This window comes from Cetorhinus maximus, chromosome 12, assembly GCF_964194155.1.
Source record: "Cetorhinus maximus chromosome 12, sCetMax3.hap1.1, whole genome shotgun sequence".
Lineage (NCBI taxonomy): Eukaryota > Metazoa > Chordata > Chondrichthyes > Lamniformes > Cetorhinidae > Cetorhinus > Cetorhinus maximus.
The window spans coordinates 118,443,303-118,460,292 of record NC_135890.1 but is presented as its reverse complement, the minus strand read 5'-3'; the positions used below and the strand labels follow the sequence as shown (position 1 = coordinate 118,460,292).

The 16,990-nt window shown below is 40.5% G+C and overlaps 1 protein-coding gene across 7 annotated transcripts in view; it reads left to right on the top strand.

Moving 5' to 3' along the window:
* Positions 1 to 2,258: 2,258 nt before the first annotated feature.
* Positions 2,259 to 16,990, top strand: part of golga3 (golgin A3) — a 62,327-nt gene continuing 47,595 nt past the window's right edge. For 4 of the 7 annotated variants that reach the window (XR_013578241.1, XM_078554519.1, XM_078554515.1 and 1 more), the window contains exon 1: positions 15,097 to 15,374. Coding sequence is in view for 6 of the 7 variants with exons in the window: in XM_078554519.1 (XP_078410645.1) it covers positions 15,239 to 15,374 (136 nt within the window). In the remaining variant the exon portion in view is untranslated. Of the gene's footprint in view, positions 2,785 to 15,007; positions 15,375 to 16,990 lie in introns of those variants that run through there. The other 3 variants (XM_078554520.1, XM_078554521.1, XM_078554518.1) reach the window with 3 other exon arrangements.

Sequence of the window (16,990 nt, the reverse complement as noted above, 5' to 3'; positions counted from 1 at the left end):
CCATTCAATAAGATCATGGCTGATCTGAATGTAACCTCAACCCTACATTCCTGCCTACCCCCGATAACCTTTCACCTCCTTGTTAATCAAGAATCTCTCTAGCTCTGCCTTAAAAATATTAAAGACTGCTTCCACTGCCTTTTGAGGAAGAGAGTTCCAAAGATTCACAACTCTCTGAGAGATTAAAAAATTTCTCCTCATCTCTGTCTTAAATGAGCGACCCCTTATTTTTAAATAGTGACCTCTAGTTCTAGATTCTCCCACAAGAGGAAGCATCCTCTCCACATCTACCCTGTCAAGACCCCTCAGGATCTTAAATGTTTCAATTAAATCAGCTCTTACTCTTCTAACTTCCAGTGGATAAAAGCCTAACCTGTCCAACCTTTCCTCATAGGACAACCTGCCCATTCCTGGTATTAGTCTAGTAAACCTTCTCTGAACTGCTTCTAACGTATTTACATCTTTCTTTAAATAAGACCAGTACCGTATACAATACTCCAGATGTGGTTTCACCAGTGCCCTGTACAACTGAAGCATAACCTCCCTACTTTTGTAATCAATTCCCCTCACAATAAATGATAACATTCGATTAGCTTCCCTAATCACCTGCTGTACCTGTATACTAATCTTTTGTGATTCATGCACTAGGACACCCAGATCCCTCTGAATCTCGGAGCTCTGCAATCTCTCACCATTCAGATAATAAGCTTCTTTTTTATTCTTCCTGCCAAAATGAACAATTTCACATTTTCCCACTTGCGTAGAACCTCAATGAGATGGTGATCCCACCACAGATTGGAATCTGGGATGAATTGTTGCCAGCAAATTATGTTTTCCTATGTGATAAAATGCTCCATTGAAATGCTATGGTGGAATTCCCATTATAATGTCACTTGGTGGTTACTGCAGGCATCATGCGCCCATGTAAGTATTGAATTTTAATGTTGGAATTTCCATGGGAAATGCTTACATTGCAGGTTCCAATGCAGCGTGAGACTACGTAGCTTTTGATCTAAACACCTGCCGCCAACCAGAAAGATGTCAGGACTAGTTGTGCATGTACCAATGGCCACAGTGTGGGCCGAGTGCACATGTGCAACTGTTCCTGACTCCTTTCTGGTTGGTGGCAGGAGTTACCAGGTTTCAGGTCTGAAATAGAAGAGATAATTTGTATTTCTGCACCTGTGCGGAGGTTCTGTATCCCCTTGCCCCAGGCTTAGGCTTGCTAACCCTCCAAGATTCAACCTCCAAGGAGATTGGCAGGGGAGGGATAATAGTTTTAATCTGAACTGGGTTGGGGGAAAGGATGTGTGCCAGGTTGAATTGAGGGGGAGAAGGAGAAAGATTCTAGAATAAACTTGGAGAGTCAAGGGACTGTATGGCCTACTCCTGCTCATATTCCTTATGAGTTGTCAGCTTTGGGGGGGCTATGTCACTTCTTGCCAGCTTTAATTAGTTGTCTGGTTTGGCATGAATCCATAAAGCCCATTCAAAGATATGTACATTTTTCCCTCAGAGTGCAATGCATTAAAATAGTTTTGACTTTCACCATTCCAACTTCTTCGTGGACTTCTGGGAAAAGTGCTGGAAAAATTCAGCAGGTTTGGCAACATCTGTGGAGCAAGAAACACATTTAATGTTCCGAGTCCAATATGACTTCAGAGCTGAACATTGCCAAAGCTGCAAGTTTGAGCACCGCCCACCAACTCTGGCACCGCCCACCAACCCTGGTACCGCCCACCAACTCTGGCACCGCCCACCAACTCTGGCACCGCCCACCAACCCTGGTACCGCCCACCAAACTCTGGCACCGCCCACCAACCCTGGCACCGCCCACTAACTCTGGCACCGCCCACCAACCCTGGTACCGCCCACCAAACTCTGGCACCGCCCACCAACCCTGGCACCGCCCACAAACTCTGGCACCGCCCACCAACTCTGGCAAACCCGCTCCCATCCTAGGCCAGCTCACCAACCCCGGCCCCAATACTGGCCACGCCCTGGCCCCCCCCGGCCCCGCCCCTGACCCCGCCCCATCATCCTGGTGTCTGTCAATCACTGCACAGCCGCAACCGGAAGTTCCGTCCTTTTCAGTGAGCCGGGCGAATTGGGTTTTCCGAAGGTGAATGCGAAAAAAAGCATTTTTAATAAAATGATCGTTACAAATTTTTTTGTATTGCTATTTTTAAAGTAGCATCTATTTCCAACAGTTATTGAAAACGTTGTTAAAAGTGCTGCGACATTGGCTTGGAGAGTGAGCCAGAGATTATAAATATGTTGCCGAGGGAAGGAAGTTGTTGACGGACTGAAAGAGCCACGTATGGCCCCTGGCTTTCCCGAATGGTAAATGGCGGCCGGGAGGGGGGTGAAGAGGCTGTGAAACCGGGTTGGGGGGAGACGCGGGGTGGGAGGACCGTGGCGTTTTCAATCTTTAAAGCATTTGTAGTTTTCCCCTTGTGGCGGTGCCGCGGCCTAAAGCCGGGAGCTAAGCCTCGGGATGGCGTACTGAGCTGGGGGGGGCGGTGGGGTGTAGGGAACCACAGGCCGACTGCGGTTAAAGGGCCGCCCGGCCTCTTGTCACTTGGTGTTGAAGCAGCGCCCTGCGTTCCTGGAGCTAAAATCGCCTTCGTCCTCGGCCGGAGCAGCCTGAAACAGGCGGTGTGTTTGCTGGGGGAGCTGGGATCCCTACAGCCGAACGATGGACAGTGGGAAGATCGAGTGTTAATGGCCCCCCCGATGGCCAAACTCGCGATTTAAATGCTTGTAGGAACAAAAGAATGGAAGGTGGGAGATAATGGGCAATGACACCACGAGTATGTGAAGGTTATGGTCTCATTGGCTTTTAGTTATTTCCCTTAATATCCTCGTTACCTTACCACTTCTCACTACTGGATGTTATATTCGCCTCTCTAGCTATATAGATATTTTCTGAAATGAATTAATGTATTATTTTAATATTGATTTTAAAATGCCAACGGATGTTTTGAGGACCTAAGAAATAGGAACAGGAGTAGGCGTTTCGGCCCCTCAAGCTTGCCCCATCATTCAATAAGATCATGGCTGACCTGCTCCTCTTTCGTGCCAGCTTCTCATAACCCTCAACTCTCCGATATTTCAAAAATCTACCTACCTCCTTTTTAAATACTTTCAGTGATCTAGCCCCCACAACTCTCTGGGGTAGAGAATTCCAGACATTCACTACCCTCTGAGAGAAGAAATTCCTTCGCATCTCAGTTGGCTTTGCCAACCTGATTGACTAACAACTCGACATTCATTTTTACCCTGATTTCAGATAATTAAGAACTGGAGGTGAAGGAAAGTTTTAACTCTTGTACTGTATCTTTCTTTTGGCCGCTGACATTCTCTCCTACTCTGAAGGAAGGAAACTTTGAACCTGTTCTCTTTTTTACTTTGTTTGGATCAAGTCTGTGGCCAGTAGTCATTTCCTTCTTGCGCCTTCAGTTGGGTACTTTCCAATGTGTATGTGTACTTGTGTGTGTGTTCTGATATACTTAATGTGTTCCTTTGAATCATCTGACTTTGATATATGTTGAAGATTTTATCCGTTTACTGCTCCCCCACCTCATTAATGCCATCTTCTATTTTTGTCCTCTTTAATCCTGATTTCAAAAAAAAATTGAATCAATTGACACCAATGTTTAATTTCCCATTTTGATGATTTCAGTGGTCAGTATCAGTGTTGCCTTTGCAGATCTAGCCAGCACTGAGCCTTTGCCAGCCTGATTGACTAACAACTTGACATTCAATTTTACCCTAAATTCAGATAATTAAGAACTGGAGGTGAAAGAAAGTCTCAACTCTTGTACTGTATCTGTCTTTTGGCCTCTGATGTTCTCTCCTTTCTGGAAGGATACTCTGAATCTGTTCTATTTTTGTTCACTATTTCTAGCTTCTAGTTATGGAAGCCGCTTTTAATTTTCAAATTATTTCTCACTTTTGAAGTCAAAGGACTATCCATGAAACCAGAAATAAAAACAAAAATGCTGGAAAAAGTCAGCAGGTTTGGCAGCATCTGTGGAGAGAGAAACAGTTAATGTTTTGAGTCTGTATGACTCTTCTTCAGCTTTGAAGAAGCCAGCTTTCAAGTCAAATGGACTCGAAATGTTAACTTTGTTTATCTCTCCACTGATGCTGCCAGACCTGCTGAGTTTTTCCAGCATTTTTGTTTTTATTTCAGATTTCCAGCGTCTGCAGTAGTTTGCTTTCATCCATGAGACCAGTACAGCTTTTAGCATAGTAACAATCGGGTTACCAATGATGAGCATGCCTGTAACTCTGCTCTGGAACATAGAAGCTTATACAAATGCAGTGTGTTTCTAAACAGCTTCCAGTTGAAGTTCATCAACTTTCTTCAGGTCATGCTCCCTCAGTATTTACAAACTGAAGCTTCCCTTTCAATGTATTGGCCAAATCAACACTACTTGATATTGTCAATCCCTTCAGTAGGGTAATAAAAATCTTATTTTGTTCAGTTCTTCAATGTTTCTTCAATCTGTCTAGCGACTATCACCTCTCACCCTTTGTTCCACCCTTTGTCCTTGATCTGTTGAATTCTTTGCCTCTCTTTCTCCTGTAGCATCAAATTAAAACGTCTCCATTGTTGAAGCTGCATCAAGGAAGCTCTGTTTCCTTCAGTAATTTTTAACACTAATACCCAAGTCTTTCTTGCCAGAAACACTGGTCTTATATATGGGAGCTTCTTATAACACTTAATTTGTACTCTTGCCTGACAAGTGTCTCACCTCTCCCTCACTGTTTCCCTTCTCAGTTTTTAAGCTCCCAATCTACAGCCATTCATCACCAAGTGCCATTACTTGTGTGATGTTGATGGTGAGTGTCAGGCTGTTTGACTGTGGGACTATTGCTGCACTGCCAAATCTGCTGTCATCAACAGATGAGCACTTCCAGCAGGGTTGCTGGAGAGTGATGGGGATTGAGATTGTCTGGTTGATTCCTCCTTCCCACATTTCCAAAATCGAGGGCCGCTGAGTTTAATTACAACATTCCTATAGCCATGCTAGTTGAGATAAACTAACTCGGTGCAGGTTTGGGATCACACTCTGCATTTCTGCTTTGTCTGGATCAGTTGTTCGCTGGATAATCTCAAGGAATCAATGAGAATTTAATACTGCAATCTAAATTTAAGATGTTGTATTTCATCAATGAAGTGATCACAAATTCTATGAAGCTGCCCTAAATTAGAGAGTCAGCAAAAAATGTGCTGGTTGTTTATGGTGGGACTCAGCGGGCTGGAGCTAGTATTCAGGCACTTTCTGCAACAGTATGTGATGTAACTATGTGCATCACATTGCTGTTATTTAGGGCTGCATTGTGGAATGCCTCACTGCCCTCCATGAACCAACAAGCACATTTTCAGTATCAATTTTGGATATTAATGTTTCGCATATTATATTATGAAATTGCTCTATTGTCGTGGAAGTTTCTATATGAATGCAAGGTCATCCGTCTGTCCTTTTAAATTTTAGTTCTAGCATATATTAAATATTGCGCAGTATGGTTTATTAAATGTGCTATTGGGTAATTTCTGTACCTTCAGGGAATTTGTGTTGTACAGCTGTAGCAAATAAACTTACTTACAGAGCACTGTATGAGTGAGAGGTACATATACAAAATAGTTGATGTTTTTGAATCCAGATTCTTTTGAAGGTGGAATATAATGGCTGTTACTTATTCTTAAAAATCCTACTTTTGAGTTGTAGATTCTGTATATCCTGTCACATTTAAAGCTTTGAATTTAGTACTCTGAGTTTTTTAAATTACCTAATGTTTTTGTAATCATCACTTAAGTATTTGGAATGATTTTTCATCTTGATCTGGTCACTAAAGAGATGCTAGGTACAGGTTAAAAGTGATGCACTTTTTTGTTACAACGTTTGATTAGAACTTTTATTTTAGAAACTTGCAAATAATGTTGGATTTGTGTACTTAGCTGCTTGTCATTGCGTGCTCAATGAAAGGTGAGGTAGTTTTAGATTTTAGTCATTTTCTTGGCTGTTTTAAGCATCTTGCCTGCTGGCAATTTTGCACCATCTTGTTATTGATTGTCCTTGATGTTCCCAGGCAGCTTTGTTGGTATATTGCGGCACTGAATTATTTAAACTTGAAAGAGTTTCTGTTAATGATAAATTTGAGCACTTTGCTTTCACAGACCTAGGAATCCCATATGTGGGCTGTTTTGAGTTTTTGTTAGCCTGTGCCTCCTGATTGGGGGGGAAAAATAGTATATCAGGACTCAACAAAATAAGTTACATGCAGGTAGTCAGTTTTGCCTTGCTTAGCATTTTACAAAGCATGAATTTAAAAATTTTCATCCTTGCTTTCATATCTCTCCACGGCCTTGCCCCCCACTATCTCTCTAACCTCCTTAACCCTCCAAGATATCTTGCGTTGCTCCAATTCTGGCCTCTTGAGCATCCCTGATTTTAATCCCTCCACCACTGGTGGCTGAACGTTCAGCTGCCGAGTCCCTAAGTGCTAGAATTTCTTCCCTAAACATCTCCATCACTTTACCTCTCTTTCCTCCTTCAATGTACTCCTTAAAATCTACCTTTTTAATCATTTTTTTTTATCATCTGCCCTAATATTTCCATATGTGGCTCAGTGTTAAATTTTGTGTTTGTAATGTCCCTATGTGACATATTGGAACATTTTATAAGTTTAGTGGTGCTAAATAAATGCAAGTTCTTGTTTGCTTTAAAAAAAAAGTAACTTATACTAATTTACTTATCTCAAATCATCGCCCCAACGAAGGACACTAACCACTATCGCCTGATCTTTAGATTTTGTAATGGTTCAAAATAGTTTTCCAGATGTAAAGTAATATTTGAAAGTCAAAATCTGTAAGTGTAATGCAGGTTGTTTTTCATGGAGTAGATTCAAGTGTCAGATTTTCATACCATGTTTTAGTAAAATCCCAGTGACATCATTGGAGATGTTTTTATACTTATTGAAAAAAGGACAGGGTTATTTTTAAGATGGTGAAAAGCTAAGATAATGTGGGTGTAGCAGATTATTACAGTTGAGATGCAACATGTCCAAAAGCTTCAAGTGAGATTTAAAGAAATATTTCGCAGCACACTCAGATTAATGCTCTGAATTTTTCACTGTGCCTCCTAGGCTTCACATACACTGTCCACATGCTGTCCTCTTCCTATACTTTCATTCAATGAAGAATCTCCTCCTGTAAGTTATTCTTTGTAGGGACCCTGAACAATCCTTCTTGCCTTCCTCCTGCTATCTTCAAACTTTTTAAATCCCCAAACTTGATGTCACTAAATCATTACTTTATGATTTACTTTGTCACTTTCATTCCTCTTGACGTCACTCTGTCTCCACATTATGGGCCTTGATCCTTCACTTTGGTTTCTTTAAAAAAAAATCTGGAATATATCCATACCAATTTAATTAAAAATAAATAATTATGAACTGCATTGAAGTTTTAAGCAGAGATACCCACTTGTAATATTTCATAGAAATTTTCCATATGTTTTCATATTTATTAGTAAACTATGGTGACCTGAATTTCTTTTTGAGTTCCAGAATTCTTGGAATTTCAATTGTAGAGATAAATGCAGATGGATGATTATGTTGTCCACCAAACATCGTGGGTCTTGTTCTTTGGAAACTCAGTATTGTAGCATTAGCTTGGCCTGTTTACCTATCCTCCTTTATTGTTCCATAGCTAGGCCTTGCACTCTGATAGCTCACTCAAATGGCAATTATTAACCCGTGAGCCTTGACTGGAAGTGTTGATGTGCCATCTGGCTATGAAACACCTCCCAGCCAAGACACAATGTGTCATTGGAAGTCCACATAGCCACTGTAGTATTCAAGACAGGCAGATACATTCAAGGGGTGAGGGAGGGTGGTTGGGGGAGGAACGGTAGTGTAGTGGTAATGTCACTGGCCCAGTGATCCAGCTGGTGGAATTTAAAATTCAATGAAAAAATTCTGGAATTGAAAGCTAGTCTTAGTAATGGTGACCATGAAGCTATCATTGATGTAAAAACCATCTGGTTCACTAATGTCCTTTAGGGAAGGTAATCTGCCATCTTTACCTAGTTTGGCTTCCCTGTGACTCGAGATCCACAGTAATGTGGTTGACTCTTAAATGCCCCCTAAAATGGCCAAGCAAGCCACTCAGTTCAAGGGCAATTAGGGATGGGCAACAAATGTTGGCCTGGCCAGTCATGCCCACATCCCGTGAAAGAATAAAAAAAATTCCTGCTCTGAGCTCCCCCACCCCAAGGCTTTACCGTGCCTAATTCAAAAATGTTGTAGTACGCAATTATATATTATACTGGCAAATCAGAAATAGTAAGCTGCAATCTTTGTGGCCTGTATTTTTAAAAATTCATTCTTGGGATTTAGATGTTACCGGCGAGGCCAGCATTTATTGCCCTTGAGATGATGTGAACTTCTGCAGTCTGTGTGAGGAAAGTGCTCCCACAAGGGAGGATGTTCAAGGATCTTGGCCTACTGACAGTGAGGGAACGTATGACTTTATTTTTAAGATATCAGGGGAGCAGTCTTCCTGTTCTTTTGTGTACATTTACACAAAGTTTTGCATCATTAAAGTAGTTCTGGCTTCACACCAGTTACCAGAGTTACATAGTATAAAGTTGAAAGCAAAACTGACTCCAGAACCAGATTGACACTGTTCTCCAGGGGGGTTGACTGTGGTCGGGTTTTGACCCTGGGTTCAGGCTGCATTTACACTATGGCTGTAGTGTCTATGCAAAATGAATTGCTTTGTACCAATGCTGTATAAATGTATCCTAAAACATGGATATATCACAGGTGCAACTTCATGCACGATGGTTAAATGTCTCCCATTCTATGTAGATTATTCTTTCTCCATGATCACTGTTTCCAGGGGCATAATCTCCAGCAAGTGGGTTCATTGTTCTGTAAACCTTGACACATGAGCATCCCTAATGGGCCAGGTTAGCAGTTAAGTGCTACATTTTGAGTTTAGAAACCTTAGTAAATTATTTAACCAGTTAATTTATATTTAATATTGTGTCTGGATCACAGTTTATGCATTTCGGCTAAAAGGGATTTGCATTTACAACTGCATTTTTGTTTCTCACTTTTTCAGTTTTGTGTTTACTGTGTTCACCCTATTTTTAGCACAGCCAGCCTTGGTTCAGAAATTGAGTTCATTTGTAAAGTGATGTTGTATTTTCAGAAGCTGTTCTATATAATGTTAAGCAACTTATGTGAAGCTAAGCTACATTACACAATTGAATGCCTTTTATACTTACAAAAAAAGTCATATTTTGTTACATCTGGATTTGCTGTTTGTTTTAAAAAGGTTTTGAAAGTCAATAAGAGTAAAGAAAGAGCAGTTTTGACCTAGGCATTGCTGTTTGGAGCTGAAAGCTCTTTGTGTCTGGAGGTATATACAGTACAGTCCATTAGCATTGAACTGGACTCCACTTAAATCAATATCCTATGATCTAAAGGACAGGATTTTTAAAACCACTGAATCTGTGGAATTTGGTCTTATAGATATTGCTTTCAGTAATGTAGTGCAGGCAGTAAACATATGAATTTACTTGGGTTGGTTATCAGTTACAGATTTAAGTGCCCTGACCTCATTATTAATTTAAATCTATTCTGCAGCGCAGCATAATTCAAAGCCATTTGGTGTAACTAGTTTGATTGAAACCCTACACCCCTTCCACTTGCAGTCTAGTAGGAGGTATATTGAACAATCAAAGCAGGATAAGCAGCATTGAATTCAGATTTTAATTTAAAACAATGCCTTTCACTTCATAAGAGCTTATTGTCAGCTACCCTCTTGAATAAGCTGGGCAGCATGTTAGACCCTATCCAACTATGTTTTTTATCTTGCCAATGTTTGGCAAGCAGTGTCCCCTCAGGATTCTCTGTTTACAGTTGAAGTGTTTTGTTTATATACTTCATTATTTTCATTTGGTAAATACTTTGTGTTAAGAGTTGAATGGCTTTTTCAGGTTTTGTTATGGATTTTAAAACCGAGCTGATTGCTCAATTTCTGCCAAAGAAGGAATGATACATTTTTTATATCATTGCAATGTGCAAATGCAGTTACAGAAATACATGCATCTTGGTATTTAAAAGATTTGTCATATATGTTGCACAAGTGATTAAGTCAATGATTGATGGAGCTACAGACTAAAACTGTGCAATACTTCTCCCTGAAAAGATTGAGGGGTGACTTGATTGAGGTTGATCTAATGCTGAAAGGACCAGGTAGATACAAGGAAACTAGTTCCCCTGGTTGGGGAATCAAGAACCAGGGGACATGACCTTAAAATTAGAGCTGAACCATTCGAGAGGGAAATTAGCAATTGCTTTTCTGTAAAGAGGGTTGTAGAAATCGGGAATTCTCCTCTAAAAGGCGGCATATATTGGGACAATGGAACTTTCATTGGACAAAGGCATTGAACGGGATGGAAATAAGGCAGGTAAATGGAGTTGTATACTGATCAGCTATGATTAAATTGAATAGCAGAACAGTTTCAAAGGGATGAATGGCCAGCTTCTGTTCCTATGCAACAGCAGGTACAGCAAGCAGTTAGGAAAGCAAATAGCACGTTGGCCTTTAGTGCAAGGAGATTGGAGTGCAAGAATAAGGAAGCCTTGCTACAATTGTGTGGGGCTTTGATGAGATCGCACCTGGAATACTTTGTGCTGTTTTGACCTCCATATGTAAGGAAGAATATACTTGCATTTGAAGGTTCACTAGATAAGTCCCTGGGATGAGAAAGTGTTGACCTATGATGAGAGACTGAGAAAATTATGCCCATCTTTTCTGAAGTTTAGAAAAATGAGAAGTGACCTCATTAAAACATTCGGGTCTCTTGGGGATTCGGCAGATATAGGGAGCAGGCGAGAAACAGAAGTTAAAGCCCGAGATCAGCCATGATCATATTGAATGTTAGAGCAGGTTTGACAGGCCATATGGTGGCCTCCTTTTTTTTATGTTCTTCTTATCATCTTATGTGGCACGATAAGGATAGTGTTGACTATTGCTGATATGGATCAGGCTCTGTGCTTATTTTGTCTAAGTTCAACCATCTTGATTTGAGCATAAAATATTGAGAAGATTGTATCACGTTTATGAAACTCTCGCTGGAAACAGGCTTTAAAAGAAAGGTTGAATTTGAACATTGTTTTTGAAGAGTAATAAAGTAAGTTTCCAATACAACTTCTGTTATGAATTTTTGATGTGACCAGTTTCTGTAATGACAGAACAGAAGGAAATTCAAGATACATTGCACAAGTTTTTTCAGCAGAGGTGTACGGCAAGTGCAAAGGTTATCATCAGTTTCCAATTCACTGGTAAGAAGCTGACTCCAGGACTTGTGCACAAAAATCAAAGCTGACACCCCAGTGCAGTATCTCATACTGTTGAATGAGATGTTAAACCGAGGCCCCATCTGCTCTTTCAGGTGGATATAAATATTCCATAACACTATCTGGAGGAAGAGCAGGGGAGTTATCCCTGGTGTCCTGGCAAATATTTATCCCACAATCAATATCACAGAAAAGATGGTATGGTCATTATTACAATGCTGCTTTTGGGAGCTCGCTGTGAGCAAATTGACTGTTGTGTTTCCTACACTACAGCAGTGACTACACATCTGAAAGCACTTCTTTGGCTGTAAAGTGCTTCGAGACGTCTGGTGATCGTGAAAAGCAAGTCTCTTTGTAAATTATGAGTACAATGTGTTGACGTTAACTTTTGCTGATGCAGTTTATAAATGACGAGTTCCCCTCTATCTTTAAAAGTTTTCAGGCAGTTTAGTGGAGCGATCATGTTCTCCTTTCCTTCCAGACTCAGGCAGTGATCAGCAGAGGCCACATGGCCAACTATAAAGAAGAAAGGGGAATTGAAAGAATGAATATGTGGAGAGTCTTTATTGGGCTGCTCTGCTTTTCTCTTGGAGGCTGACTTTCAGCAGCTGTCAGGAGCAAGATCCTCATCCTTTTGGTTCAGGGTGCAGCCTACTGGAGACTAAAAGGGAATTTTCTGATGTGGGCCATAAACTAAGATCTTTCCTGTCCCGGCATTGCTACTTTAACCAAATAATTTTATTTCCTTTTGTTTTCATGGTTATAAATTAAAATTTCCTGCTGTCCACTTGGCAGCTTTTTCAAAAAAAATTCCACTTTGATAGAGCAGGAGCCTAGATAGAGCCTGTAGATGCTGCAAAAAAATTCCACTTGTTTGGTGCCCCGTGCAAGAATTACAGCCTAATTCTTAGTTTTAATGAAGTGACTTAATCTGATCCGTTTGTTCCAGTATTAAGTTCCTATTTTACTGTATTATTTCCATTGCTTGATTCAAACTGTTGAGCCTTTCCATTTTTAATGAAAAAAAAAAAGACTAATCTCTCAGTAAACAATAATGACTCTGTTTGACCTTGGCATCATATCGCTGCTGTGTAACCCTATATCTCAAAATTGCCTGGAAGCTGCATGGCATTAAGCTGAACACTAAAACCAAACTCTATCATGCCATTGCCCTTGCCAGCTTGCTGTATACTTCAGAATCCTGGGTCTGCAATAGATGCCACATCAAAGCTGTAGATTGCATCCACCAAAGACACCTGGGGTAGTTCACGAGAATTCGATGGCAGGATAAAAATCACAAACAATGAGGGTCCTTCATCATGTTGGAATCAACAGCACGGAGACCACCCTCCAGAAAATTCAACTTAGATAGGCAAGCCATGTCTCCTGCATGGGTGACTACAGAATCCCCAAGCAGATCTATGAGGAACTGTCTCAAGACAAATTACATCATGGTGGTCAGTACAAATGATACAGTAAGTTTGATAGCAGCTTGAAAATACCCTAAAAAGGAGCCTTGTAAACCTCTGCATTGCAGACTCTCGTTGGGAAAACACTGCAGCTGACTGGTCCACATGGAGGCAAGCGCTAAAATTTGGTTCAGCGTGCTTCGAGGATGATCTATGCCAAACTCTCAACATCCAATGTGTCTAGAGTAAAGCCAGAGGTGATGCAGCTGCAGATGTTCCCCCAAGCACCAACAACGACAATATGAACTGCCAGTTTCATGATTGTCCATGTCTATCTTGCATCAGCCATGAGAGGACCCACGGAGACAACAAAGTCACTTACAGCTTGAACATACTCGAATAATGAGGAGTCTACCACCATACCTCAAACTGAAATGCACATTTGTGCTATCAAGCAAGCTCGTAGATCATATCACTCCATGCTCGCAGTGATGACTTTAAAAGCCACAAGGACACAATAACTAGTTTTACCAGTGTATTAGAGCTAATATTTCCGTTCAGCTCTGTGATTTGATATAACCTGTAAGAAACCCTTTTTGAAATTTTCAATTCTCTGTTGTATGAGTAAAAACTTAAATAAGTTCTGTGCAGTAATCTATAATTGTATCTGTTGCTACCTCAGCATGTCTGCTGTTAAAGCCCTAATAGGTACCTAATTACCTTCAGGCTTGACTATTCCAAAGCTTTGCTGCCAACTTTAACTCATCCAAAACCTGCTGCCCATATCCTAACTCGCTCCATTTCCCTCAACCATCACCCCTGTGCTCACTAACCTACATTGGTCCCTGTCCAGAGAGATTCCGTTTTTAAAATCCTCATCCTTCTTTTCAAATCCCTCCATGGCTTCACCCCTCTCTCTGTAACTTTCTGTAGCTCTGCAACCCTCTGAGATCTCTGCACTCTTTCAATTCTGGCCTTCTGCGTACCCCCGTTTTCGTCAATCCACTATTGACAGTTGTACCTTCAGATATCTGGGTCTTGAGCTCTGTAATTCCCTGACTATACCTCTCCACCTCTCTCTCCTTTAAAATGCTCCTTGAAATCTGCCTGTTTGATGAACTTTTCAACCACCTGTCTAAATATTTCTATATGTCTTGGTGTCAAATTTTGTTTGATAACACTCTAGTGAAGTGCCTTGAAACATTTTGCTGCATTAACACTACTATATAAATGCAAGTTATGATGTTGCTGAAAATTGTCTGAATATAGCCAACTCACAAAGTACAGATTTGCATATCTCTGATAAACTGGGATTGTCGCACAGTGTGAAATGTACAATTTTTTTCATTGAGTATTTCAATTGGTTTTAATTTTCGTGATTCCAAGTGTTAATGATGGCAGGAAAATAAAGTGCCAACAGTTAAGCAACTGGTCTGTTAGATGACGTTCAGGATTTGACACAGCAGAACCTGCAAACTGTTGATTGCTATTAAACAAGTATAGGTACAGGTAACTGTTTAAGAGTTTTAATTGTTATCAGAATATTGGCTGTTGTTTTTCTGCCATTGTTACACATATTTAGTATGTTTAGTGCCAGTATTTTCTCGGTTTCTAAAGCTTTCTTTGCAATGTGTTAAATGTATTTTCAAGCTGCTATCAAACTTACTATAATGATATTACACTAGAGTATCACGGCAGAATGTAGTTTAATATTTTTAGGTTATTATTGGAATCAAGGGAAGAAGGAGAAACTGCTGGGGATAATTCCATTATTTTAAAACCACGTTAATTGGACCTGCTTAGTACTGAGTGCAGTGCTTATAATATGAACAAGTATTCCTTGCTTTACCAGCAGAGCTTACTGTAGTGAAACAAAGAAAGCCTTGTATTGATATAGTGTTGTTCACCACCTCAGGGTGTCCCAAAATGGTTTACAGCCAATAAAGTACTTTTAAAGTGTAGTCACTGTTGTAACGTGGAGATTTACACTGCTGTTTAAATCAGTTCAATGAAGAGATTTAAAAATGCACTGGATTATCTTCCACCTTTCAGTAGCATTGCACTTCTTTCCTGTATCACTAGCATTGCTGCAATCAGGTTTACTTGCATTTTGTTTCCTTGCTATGTATTTTTATGACTATCATGATATAACTCCTGATGTCATTTAGCCTCCTCCTGTAAATACTGATTAATGTATTGTTTTTCCACAGTGCCTGTAATATCTTACGAATTGTGTAGGAAAGGCCTCAATCCTTGATGCATTGGAATCTGCCAAATGCTACGGCTCCCAGTTGACAGATCATGGCGCTACATTTCAAGCTCTTTGCAATCTCTTGAACTATCCTCAGAGCAGAACTCATTTTCTTTTAATGGCACAAAGTGACCTTTGGCTTATTGTGAGAGCTCTATAAAGTGTCATCGCTTACTGCCAAGTTTGTAGAATGATGGAAGCCCCGTCCCATGAACAGGATGTTTTGCTGACAAATTCAACGTATGCAGTAACTGCTGGGAGCAAAGAGGAACTCTCCGATGATGCAGCTGTGTCTGGGTCATCTGTCACAGGAGTTGACATAAACGGTGAGCAATCAGCACCAAGTTAAACGTTTTGCTAAAATCTCTCCAAAAATGTACTTCCTTGGGTGTTTTTGTTAAAAATGTTTTTATTTACTAAAATGTGAAAAACTTTAAGATCACAAATATGAAGATGCAACAGTTGAGAGGTGATGTCAATAGGAAGTGCCAGTGTCAGTATTTGTCTTGTTGAGTAGATGAATTAGCTACTTGTTTTAAAGTACAGCCCTGTATAGATTCAGCATTGTGTGCTGCTTTCATTGTGCTTGTTTCCTTGCTGGAGAAATACAACCATTGTTAAATCATTGTGCAGTTTTGAGTTGTGTTTCTTGGAGGAGGATCTCAATTTTAGTATTCTGTAATTCAGCTTGTAAAGAATCATGCATTTTAATGTACATTTTATTTAATTTTTGTGAATACGTTTACACAGTGCTGCTGTTGAACTGAGTCCAGCAATATGACTAACTAAAACGATCATAGGCAGAAATGCGATCAATAACCCAGGACTACAAATGTCACTATAGTTTATTTATAAACACAGGTAATCATGATGTTATGAACACTCCTTGTATGAAATAAATGTTGAAGGGGAAAATCCAAATATTACCCAAGGACAGGCAATGATTTATTTTCCTTCACTTTCAAACTCCCTCAAAAATCTTTGGATTAGCACCCCCCTTCCCCCTCTTCTCTCCCCCACCGCCTCCGTGATATTAGTCACAGATTTGATATTATCCACAGGGTCAGCTTTGTGTGCATGCCAATGACACTGAGCTCTAACTCTCACTATCTCTGTGCTGCCAGCCTCTTTGTCGGATGTCCTATTGTGAATGAGTCATAACTTCCTCCAGTTAAACATTGGGTAGGGTGAAGCCATAATCTTGCCACTGCCACAAAATCTGCTCACTTGCCACTGATTCTATCTGTGTCTCCAACCACCATTTTTGACCTAAACCAGACTGTTTACTGTCGTCTTAATATCCTGTTCAACCAAGAGCGGGGTTTCAGGTCCTGCATTCTTTCCATCACAAAGACCACTTTTCCTACCTCTGGCCCTACCTTCAACCTTTGTCACCTCCAGATCTGATTACTCCCTTGCTGTTCTTGTTGGTCTCCCTTCTCCAACTTCTCCAAAACTCAACTGCATGTACTCCTTCTTGCTCGCCCACCATCCTCTTCCTCGCTGACCTAGAGGTGGTTCCCTGCTCCCCAAAGAATTGAATTTGACATTTCCACCCTAAAAACCTTCTGTGGCCTCACTCAACTTAATTTCTGCAGCCTTTGCTCTGGCCTCCTATACAGCTCCCCCTCCACTTGGCCCACCCGCTCCTTGACTCTACTTTGTGGATTTAGCTTTTCGTTTTTTTGTTAAACCTCCTCCGAAGCCATTTCTTTGATCAAGCTTTTGGTGACTGCTCCAACTTTATCAAACGCTTGCTCACTGTTCTGTTTTCCTTGTGTTTTTCTGTGTTGAATCTTAAGGACATTTTTTATATTAAGGATGTTATATAGTTGCATGTTGTTGTAAGGAAAATTTTTTTTTAATATGGGTATGTTATTCTCTGATTTCTCTCTCCTTTCTGGCCAGAGTTATGCTTCTCCTGTCACAGAGTAGGTGACTT